This window comes from Capra hircus, chromosome 8 (assembly GCF_001704415.2).
Source record: "Capra hircus breed San Clemente chromosome 8, ASM170441v1, whole genome shotgun sequence".
NCBI classification, from domain to species: domain Eukaryota; kingdom Metazoa; phylum Chordata; class Mammalia; order Artiodactyla; family Bovidae; genus Capra; species Capra hircus.
The window spans coordinates 28758315-28769631 of NC_030815.1; the positions used below are offsets into that span (position 1 = coordinate 28758315).

Below are 11317 nucleotides of genomic sequence, written 5' to 3' on the forward strand. Positions count from 1 at the left end.
TGGAGATACTTACCTTGTTTAAGTTCCTATCTGCTAGGTTCCCACACTAGAAAGATATTTTCTTTTCCTTTGTACCTGGTAAGTGTTTGGCGTTGGGGGGGAGATACTTTGAGACTATGCAAATCTTGTTTCCCTTGAAACTTGAATCCAGTAATATATCATTCACTAGTAGACTTCATCTGCAACATGTATTACTGTGGTTTATGCCTAACACTGATCCTCTATTTTTCTCCTTTAACATTCATTCATTGGTATTATGAATATTACCTCTTTCTTCCCATTTATTTATTTGGTTACTTGTATTAGTACGAATTCATAAATATTTACCTTATTCTACAGGTTAAAATCTGTATTGGTATTAGTATTAGTATTAGTATTCGGTTGTTCAAATTATTCTAGCTTTGGCCATTAGGAGCTCCTGTTCTATCAACAAGTTCTCAACATTTTTGTTTTTCCTAGTTAACCATTTCCTTACTTTATGGAACCATAAAATGCTCAAGGCTCACCCTTGAGCATTTTCATGTCTCAGCCCTAAATCAGCCACTCCTCCTAGGAGACCTAGTTTCTTCACTGGGAAGAGGTTTAGAGACCTGTATCTGAGCATGAGGCATTCTCACTGTTCCTGCAGTCTCTGCTTCCAGGACTCAGCAGAGGCAGGAAACATACTGTGTGTGTGTTCAGTCGAGTTTGACTCTTTGTGACCCCGTGGACTGCAGTCTGCCAGGCTCTTCTGTCCAAGAGATTTTTCAAGCAAGAATACTGGAGTGGGTTGCCATTTCCTCCTCCACAGAATCTTCCTGACCCAGGGATCAAACTCACGCCTCCTGCACTGGCAGGTGGATTCTTTACGACTGACCCACCAGGGGCCTCAAAGAAAAAATACACCAAACCACACATGTACACACATCTGTGTTTTGGTATTTTTCTGTTATGTACTTTTAAATCCATGGTTTAAACTAATACCTCTAATCCCAAGAATCACAGGATTCACTGTAGCCTTCAACCTTTCCTTGTTTACAACTTTTCTCCACAAGTGAGAAACTCAGCTCCCTGTATCTAAATCTATTCACTTAAGTGTTTGGTTTTAAAATACATGGCTTCAGAACTGCTAACCTGCTAACACCCCTGTGAAAACCACTAATCATGAACAGTTTTTCTTGTCTTCAGCCTTACAACACTGAATCAAAGTATGCTTCTGTATAATCAGATTAGATCTTTCTTCCTAATTCTCTTCAGTGTTGCTACGCTATTTACTTATAACACAAGTAGACTAACTACTTCAGTCTCCCTGAACATCCTGGCTGGTTTTAATTGTCTGATTACTTTTGAGGTGTGTAAAAGATATGTGAACCACTACTATGGTTCTAAGAGAGTTATAAAAGAATTATAAAAAGTATATATATTTAGAGAAGCATCATTCCTTCTTGTCTGGACCACTAACCTGTACCTGTTCCCTCCTTTCTTTCCAACCCTCTCCTGTCTACCCACTGTGGGCCACAAAGCTCTGTAGTTCTGATTTATCCTCTACATTGTTTTTGTTCAAATACATAGATACCTACAAATTTTCTTAGATTACTTTTTCTATCAGTCTGAGTTCAATTAGGAGAAAAAAATTAAACAGTAACTAAGTGAAAGTGAAAGTCTCTCAGTTGTGTCCGACTTTTTTCGATCCCATGGACTAAAAAGTCCATGGAATTCTCCAGGTCAGAATACTGGAGTGGGTAGCCGTTCCCTTCTCCAGGGGATCTTCCCAACACAGGGATCAAACCCAGGTCTCCAGCACTGTGGGTGGATTCTTTGCCATCTGAACCACCAGGGAGGCCCAAACAGTAACCAGACAAAGCTTAATCTAATGAATTATTAACCCAGGACTGGAAGGATGAGGGAATGCCAAGTAAGAAGTAGGGAAATCTAGAGAATACAGGAATGGCAGACGCAAGGCGTATCCTCCCTTGTGCTAAGAAGTAAAAGTCAAAGGCGGCTCCCTTTTCTTCCCTAGGACTCAGATCCAGACCTTGTGGGAGAGGGAATGGCTGTGACTTGCTGAATATCAGAGAAGTTGCTAGGGTACATCAGTGAAAACTGCTGGAAATCTGCCCACAAGGGTACCAGGAAAAGCTTTTATAGGGAGGTTTCAAGCGGAGTGGAGTGGTGGAGAAAGCGGCTGTGTTAATGACTGCCTGGTAACGCAGGAGCTGGGTGCTTGGGAAGCGCAGCAGGTCCCTGCTAAACATTGGACCAAGAAGCAAAACTCTGTCCTCACGAAAGTCTCGCCTGTGCCCTTTACTGACACAGCTTATTTAATACTGTGCCAGCTGGGAAAGGAAAAATATTTAAAGAGCTGAGACTCATTTTTACAGAGCAGGCAAAAAGGGTACATTTTAAAATGAGAGCCAATAAATTGATACCCAGTAATATTTCTTACATAAAGGGGAGCATATGCTTTGGGGCTTTGCTTTTTTTTTTACAAATCAGTATTGCCTAGAAATCTATTGGTTCATCCTTCCTTGTCTTTTAGCACAGCTGTACCATACTCCACTTGTGGATGTCCAATGTAATTCATTTGACATTCTCCTACATATGTGTATTTAAGATATTTCAAATATTTGCAGTTATAAACAATGCTGTAACGAATAACCTTGTGCATAATATATTTTCATATTGTTGGAGGTGTATCTTCAGCAGAGAATGCTAGAAGTTGGACTACAGAGTCAAAAGTTAAGTGCCTGGGTAATTTTGTGTTGGGCATTACCAGATTTCCCTAGAGGAGCGTTGTTATCAGTTTACGTTTCCATCAGGAATGTATAAAAATGCCTGCTTCCCCTCACCTCCTCAAAAGAATGTATATTTTAAAATTTGTGCTAGTCTAATAGGAGAAAGGGCTTCCTTCGTGGCTCTTTAGTTATAAAGAATGCACCTGCCAATGCAGACCTGGGTTGGGATGATCCCCTAGAATAGGAAATGGCAACCCACTTCAGTATTCTTACCTGGAGAAATCTCATGGACAGAGGAGCCTGGTGGGCTGTAGTCTGTGGGGTCGCAAAGAGTCAGACACAACTTAGCAAACAACAACAGTAAGAGAAAAAATGTCATTTTAACTTTCATTTCTCTAATAATGAATATGCATGAACATTTTTTCATGTTTGTGAATCATTTTGATCCTTTCGTATGTGTGAATTATTGGTTCGTATCTTTTTCCCATTTTCCCTTTGCGCTTTTGGTATTTGTCCCTTAACTTTTAAGGGCTTATGTATTAGGGTTATTTTCTCCAAGTTTGGCAGCGCTTGACTTTATGGTGCTTTTTTTGTCATGCAAAAATTTACATGTTTATGTAGTCAATTTTATCAATCTTTACCTTTTATTATTTCTGGGTTTAAATCACAGTTAGAAAGCCTTTCACTATACCAAGGTAGGTATGTTTCATTCTCTACATTTTGATCCCAATCCCTTTGGAATTTATTCTTGTGTATCAGTTCAGTTCAGTTGCTCAGTCGTGTCCAACTCTTTGCAACCCCATGAATCGCAGCACGTCAGGCCTCCCTGTCCATCACCAACTCCCGGAGTTCACTCACATTCACATCCATCGAGTCAGTGATGCCATCCAGCCATCTCATCCTCTGTCTTGTGTATAGTGTCATACTAAACTTCCATATGCATTTGAATCTAACTGGACTTTCTCTTTTATTCTAAACGTCTATTTGTCTACTCAGGAGCTAGTAACTATTTTAATTATAAAGACTTTGTAGTATATTTTAATATATAGCAAAATTACTAGGAAGTCACAATTTTCTTCCCCCCACCCAATTTTTCCTAGTTATTCTTGCAAATATCCCATATGAAGTTTATCATCAACTAACTCCATGAAGGAACCAATACTTTTGGTAATTTTATTGGGATTGTACTTAATCTGTAAATTAACTTAGAAAGAACTGACAACATCATAAAGCTAAGTATTTCTATCAAAGAACAGAGGATATCTTTCAATTTTTTTCAAGATTTCTTCTGAGTCTTTCAGGAAGGTTTATAATTTTTGTTTACCTCAGCTTTACACATTTCTTGTTAAATTTATTCTTAAATGTTTAATCTTTCTGACTGTTGTAAATAGGAATTTTCTCCACCATTGTGTCCTCTAGTTGTTTATTATTTATATGAAGGCTATTATTTTTTATATATCAATTTTGTATCCTGCTCTAACACTAAATTCTTTTGGTTTTGGTCTGTTTTAGCACTTATTTCTTTTCCAGGTAACACCATTTTACCACTCACAAATAGAGCTAATTTTTCTTCTTCATCTACTCTTATGCTTCTAATTGATTTCTTTTGTCAACTGCATGGCTAATCCAATAGTACAATGCTGGAAAGTAAGTGGAGATACTAGGCATGCTTGCCTTACTCCAGATCTTAGTAAAAATACCTGTACTGCTTTAATGCTTCTCTATTAAATAAGATACTAGCTTTACAACCAAGGCATACATACTTTACCATGTTGGAACAGTAGCCGTGTTAGAACAGTTCCATGTTGGAATGGCCCGTTTTTTTTGAGTAAATTTTAGCTTTATTTTGTTGTAATCAGAGTGTTGTTTATATTATTTCTACTCTAGGAATGACACTGATGTTTCCTCTGTGACCTAATATAGAGCCAATTTTTCTGAATGTGCCAGGTAGTCTCTAATACAGGTTACAAATTTTATGTATATATTATACATATACATATATATATGCATATCCTTAAGACATATCCTACTGATTAGAGCTCTCCATTGATCTGTCTTGTGTTGAGATTAGTATATTAAGGTGCCCTATTGTTAATGCATTTCTAGCTAATTTCTTATATCCCCTATAGTTTGTTTTATAAAGCTTATATCCCTTATGGTTGTTTTATATTATTTGGTGTATATATAAGTATTTTCTCTTAACTGTGGTTTGTGGTTTTAAAATGTGTCCTTTGTCAGATGTAATGTTTTGAGGCTTGAACTTTATTATTCTGATATCAAGACTACTGTGTGCATGTGCTAAGTTGCTTTAGTCATGTCTGACTCTGTGTGACCCTACGGACTGCAGCCCACCAGGCTCCTCTGTCCATGGGATTTTCCAGGCAAGAATACTGGAATGGGTTGCCATGCCCTTCTCCGGGGGATCTTCGCGACCCAGGAATTGAACCCACATGCCTACGTCTCCTGTTGGCAGGCGGTTTCTTTACCGCTGGTGCCACCTGGGAAGTCCATCAAGACCATTAATTCAGCTCAGTTCAGTCGCTCAGTCGTCTTGATTCTTTGCAACTCCATGAATTGCAGCACGCCAGGCCTCCCTGTCCATCACCAACTCCCGGAGCTCACTCAGACTCACGTCCATCAAGTCAGTGATGCCATCCAGCCATCTCATCCTGTCGTCCCCTTTCTCCTCCTGCCCCCAATCCCTCCCAGCATCAGAGTCTTTTCCAATGAGTCAACTCTTCGCATGAGGTGGCCTAAGTACTGGAGTTTCAGCTTTAGCATCATTCCTTCCAAAGAAATCCCAGGGCTGATCTCCTTTAGAATGGACTGGTTGGATCTCCTTGCAGTCCAAGGGACTCTCAAGAGTGTTCTCCAACACCACAGCTCAAAAGCATCAATTCTTCAGCACTCAGCTTTCTTCACAGTCCAACTCTCACATCCATAGATGACCACTGGAAAAACCATAGCCTTGACTAGATGGACCTTTGTTGGCAAAGTAATGTCTCTGCTTTCAATATGCTATCTAGTTTGGTCATAACTTTTGTTCCAAGGAGTAAGCGTCTTTTAATTTCATGGCTGCAGTCACCACCTACAGTGATTTTGGAGCCCCCCAAAATAAAGTCTGACACTGTTTCTACTCTTTCCCCATCTATTTCCCATGAAGTGATGGGACCGGATGCCATGATGTTCGTTTTCTGAATGTTGAGCTTTAAGCCAACTTTTTCAACTCTCCTCTTTCACTTTCATCAAGAGGCTTTTTAGTTCCTCTTCACTTTCTGCCATAAGGGTGGTGTCATCTGCATATCTGAGGTTATTGATATTTCTCCCGGCAATCTTGATTCCAGCTTGTGCTTCATCCAGCCCAGTTTCTCATGATGTACTCTGCATGTAAGTTAAATAAGCAGGGTGACAATATACAGCCTTGACGTACTCCTTTTCCTATTTGGAACCAGTCTGTTGTTCCATGTCCAGTTCTAACTGTTGCTTTCTGACCTGCATATAGGTTTCTCAAGAGGCAGGTCAGGTGGACCATTAATTACATCTGCTCAATTTCTTTCCATTTATCTGATATACATTTGTCCCACTATTTATTTTTAGCCTCTCTGGATTACTTTATTTTAGATGTGTTTATTGTCTCTTCAAGGTTTTTGTTTTGTAAGCCTAAACTACTTTCATAAGGCTGTAGAAAAACTGATGCCTATGGCCTCAATTCTATTACATTTCCTAATTATACATATTTTGTTATATTAGCTGTTTTTTTCATCATGAGATGTGTCTTTTTGCTTGTCTGATTTTTAGAAATTGGGAAGAAAGGCCTGGTATTTGCATTTTTGTTACAGAGTTGATAATTCTGGGTTAATTTTCCTAGGTAACCAGTGAGAACTTTTAATTTGGAGATTTGAGTTTTCTTCCCAATTCTGGAAATTTTTCTTAGATAATATTTTTAAATATTCTATTTACAAGCTATTGAATTAAAAACAATGTTGCTTAACCTTCTGGGGTGACAAGTCTCAGTAGCACCTGTGTAGTAACAACTCTCTTATTCCTAAGAATTAAAATCTCTTTAAGTAGAAATAAAAATTTCAAAAATGCTGAAGGTAAGTTATTCAGCTTGCTATGGATCAGGGAGAGCAGCAGTCTATCAACTGCCTTTTTCCTCTTAACATACATAAAAAGGAGTCCAGTAGCTCCTTCAGGGAAAAGAAGTGCTAGAAATGTATTTTATGCCATAATCAAGGGGTGATGTACTTAGGTGCTGTTTTTCCTTTTATGTATTTAAGTTATTGGTAGGGAGAAGAAAGGAAGGTTTAGGAGGGGAAGAGAAAGCACAGATACAGATTTTTGGCTTTTCAAGTAAGTCTCATTTACTTGTGGTACTGTTTAAATTAATATTAGTCCTATTTTAAATGTTTTAAAGTACATCAAAATAATCCCAACTAAGAAATGCTGCACTAACTCCTTTTGCATTAGATTATACATACGCTGCTGCTAAGTCGCTTCAGTCGTGTCCGACTCTGTGCGACCCCATAGATGGCAGCCAACCAGGCTCCTCCGTCCCTGGGATTCTCCAGGCAAGAATGCTGGAGTGGATTGCCATTTTCTTCTCCAATGCATGAAAGTGAAAAGTGAAAGTGAAGTCTCTCAGTCGTGTCCGACTCTTCGAAACCCCATGGACTGCAGCCTACCAGGCTCCTCCATCCATGGGATTTTCCAGGCAAGAGTACTGGAGTGGGGTGCCATTGCCTTCTCTGAGATTATACATATAATTCTACTCAAATTTCCCATGGAAGGGACCAGAAGACAACCAAGGAGATTCAATTGACTCTAGTAACAGAAAATAGCCAGGGGAAGCACCGTGTGAAGTAGTCTAAAAATTACCATTTCCTATAGCTTAATAAAGTCATTATAAGCCAATGAGCATGTCATTATAGCAAAAAAAAAAAAAAAGCCTGCTTTATAATTACCATCAACTTTCTTTTAGTCAGTCTTGGAAAAAAATCACTTCCTTAGGTTTATACAAGTTTCATTTATCCCACTCATTCTACAAATATCTACCGACTCCCTATTACACGCCAAAATTCTAGGCATGGGGGACATGGCAGTGCGTGTGACAAACACTATCTATGGGCCTTTTAAGGCTAGCTGGAAGACAGAAAATTAAATGAGTGTGATGACTATTTCAATAGAGAAGAACTGGGAACCACACGAACATAACAGGGAAGCTAGATAGAGTCCACAGTCCTTCAGCTAACAGTTGAAAAATGAGCAGAAGTCAGCAAGACCAGGGGATAAGGAATCGTGAGTGTTCTGGGCAAAGATCTAGGATGAGAGAGCACATTCTAGGAACAGAAAAGGTGTAACGTAGCTGGAGCACATAGGGCTGAAAAGGCAGCTAGAGGCCTCTGTGATCCATTTAAGAACAAAGGTTTTCGGACTTCCCTGGTGGTCCAGAGGCTAAGACTCTGAGCTCCTAATGTAGGGGGTCTGGGTTCGATTCCTGGTCAGGGAACCAGATCCCACATGCCACAACTAAGACCCCATGTAGCCAAATAAATAAATATATATTAAAAAAAAAATCCAACTACTTAAAAAAAAAGAACAAAGGTTTTTAAAAAGAGAGTGACACAATCAGATATGCATTATACAAAAAAAAGAAAAAAATTAATCAATCAACAACAGTGCAAGGGTACCAAATGGAGCAAAGCAGTACAATAGGCTTCAGGGCAATTCAAAGATGAAGGAGCTGGACTCTGAATGAGTCTTCAAATACTTTAGGAATGTTATAAGTACTCTAGACATTACAACAGCATCTACTCCCTAAGGGAGACAGATGGGTTGCAGAGATGTGGAAAGGAATCTTAGGGACTCAAAGAAAGACTAGGGTTCCGCTGGGAGGGGGGCCATGTGCATCCTGAGCCACTGAAAGAGAAAACAGTTGAAAATGTATCAAGAAAGGCAGATTTGGGCTATGTGGAAGGTTTCAAATGAGGAATCTGAGTGAGGAATCTGAAATTTGTTCATAGAGGGGAGGCTGAGCCATTGACAATTTCTCAGCAAATGAGCACACTTAGGTGATAACATGATGGTTAAGTCAGAAGAAAAGACAGGACCCAGGAAAGACAGGAACCTTTTACAATGCTCCAAGTGTTGCTAATGTAAATATCAGCAACAGGCATAAAAGAAACTGATTTGGCAGTTACCAAAAAAAAAAAAAAAAACCAAGATAGAGTCAAATCACCTGCGTAAATTTCTGAGGGTGACAACAGAAAGGATAGGATAAAGGATGACAACATAGCTGAGATGGTGTGAAGTAAGCAGGTTACAAACCGGAAATTACAAATTTCACTATGACATGCGGCTTCTCTATAACAGTATCATCACAGAGCAGCGTTTCTCAAGATACGGCTGGCAGACCAGAACTGATCTCTGAGCCATCTGTTATCCAATTAGTACAATCAGAGGAAGCATTTAGAAATGATCACACATATGACAGTAATCTTACTGCTGAATTTCGTAATAAAAATTTTGGAGTTCTACTGTGCTCTTTTAACTTCATTTTTCTAGTAATTCATTTTTATCCTATTTTACAAAAGTATAGATCTGACAGAAAATGTTTTAAAAATTTAATCCTTTTACCACACCATCAGAGTATTTAGCTTGCACCCCAAAATCTAAGTGGATTAACTGTACTTTTAGAAACATTTAAAAATAAACACAAATTTGAATATGGAGTAGATATTAAAGGGAATGCATTAACTGTTAATTTTCTTAAGTATAATAATACTTCTCTGATTTAGTAGGAGAATGATACTTTTAGGAGTTAACACTGATGTATTTAGCCATGAATTAGATCTGCAACTTACTGTAACAGTTAAGCAATAGAAAAAAGATACACAGCAGCTACCTCAAACACATACAGCTAAATCAAATAGGGCCAAATGTCAACAGTGGTTGAACTTGGGGGTAGGGAAGAGGGCCGCAAAGAGTAAGCCACGACTGAGCAACTAAGCACACATATGATAACAATACCATACTGTCAACTTCTGAATAATATAATGTTGAAAAAAATATTTAAATAAGTGGCTTGTAATAAAAGTTAAGTCCTCCATACCCCAAAGTCACCAGGTCAGTATTTTCTGGGATGACTTCTGGATCCTCCCCTTCTTCAAGGCACCTCAGTTTATCAAGGCTAAAACAAAAACAAACAAAAAAAGCAATCACGCAACCATTTGGGTTGTGTCCCAAATACATCACTAAATAATCAGAGAGAATTAAAAGCGAATTCTGCGCCGATACTCTATTAATGAAAAGGATACATGGCTGACTGAAATCGGCCAATATTGTTAAATGGAGAAAGAAATCGTTACTGAGTTTTATATTTTCATCCAAAATAAGACACTTTGAAGAAAATCTTAGTAATGGCATACTCAAAAGATCCCCAAAAGAGACCACAGGCAATCAAGGTTTTAACACTGTTCTGGTGAAATCTCCTTCCAGTCTCATCATTACCAAGGTGTTTGTCAATGACAGATACACGTCGCTGCTACTCTACTTTCCTATATTAATAAGCACTTTAAAATCTGGTGAAGAGAAAAATTAATCTTTGATGCAGCTGCCTCGTCCCTTCCCTCCAACTAGAAGAAATCGTGCATTCCCCTCGCGGGACTTCTCCCGTTGTTCCGGGAAAGCTTTGATAGGGCGGCCCTTCTACTCCCGGGAGTAAATCACAGGCCCGCCCAAGGATGAGTCCTGGGGGAGCCCAGGAGCAAGGCTGCACCCCGGATGACTCCAAGCAGCAACAGTCTCCTCGGCCCCGCACTCACCCGCACACCGCCCTCAGCTCGGCTGCCGTTTCCAGACTGCAGCCCAGATCGCGGGCCACGGCGGCATCCTCGCAGCCGGAGTCGGTGACTTCTCGGTCCCCCGGCGGCTCCTTCAGCGACAGGTCCCCTTCCCCGCGCAGCCGGCCACGCCACAGCTCCCCGAAGGCGGCCACATGGAAAGCGTGCGTGTTTAGCTCAGGAAGCTCGTACTCTGGAAAGTTGAAGCCACCACTGCTGGGGACCGGGTCCTGCCTGCCGTCCATTCCACCGCACGCTGGGTCGCCTCGGCTGTCTTCAGCCATGTTCGCCCCACTCCCTTCCCTGCGAACAGCGGCTGATCAAGGCCTCGCGGGGCGTCTGGGACCTGTAGTTGCGCGTGACTCGGACTGGCGGGGAGCCGCGCTGCACTGGCGCAGCTTTAGACACTACATTTCCCGGCAGGCTCCGAGTCGGACCCGCCCTGGGCCGGGGCACCACAAGCCTCCGCGTGCAGGGTTTGAGCGCATTGTTCTCCGCTTCATTCGCACAGCTGAGCGGAAGCGTCTGTTTGCTGCGGCCAGATTGGCTGGGTTCTCATCCCCCACCGTTATGCAGCATCGCTCTCCTACGGAGCAGGGCGGCCCTGACATGCCTTTTGGTCTCGCTCTTGGCTTTTTTTCTCGGCCCCAGGGCTCAGGACTTTTCCTTGACTCCAGGGTTCATGAGTTGCGCTGGTGCCTCAGTGCCCGAGTCTGAGAGACTTGGGGGTCGAGGGCTGAGACCCGGGACACAACCAGCACA

The 11317-nt window shown here is 40.8% G+C and overlaps 1 protein-coding gene across 3 annotated transcripts in view; it reads right to left on the reverse strand.

Moving 5' to 3' along the window:
* SNAPC3 (small nuclear RNA activating complex polypeptide 3) overlaps window positions 1-10906 on the reverse strand; it is a 38523-nt gene extending 27617 nt beyond the window's left edge. For 2 of the 3 annotated variants that reach the window (XM_018051945.1, XM_018051944.1), the window contains exons 1-2: window positions 10538-10883; window positions 9826-9903 (exon numbers count right to left, since the gene is read on the reverse strand). In XM_018051945.1, the coding sequence (XP_017907434.1) occupies window positions 9826-9903; window positions 10538-10839 (380 nt within the window). In that variant the 5' untranslated portion in view covers window positions 10840-10883. Of the gene's footprint in view, window positions 1-9825; window positions 9904-10537 lie in introns of all 3 variants that reach the window. The other variant, XM_018051943.1, reaches the window with a different exon arrangement.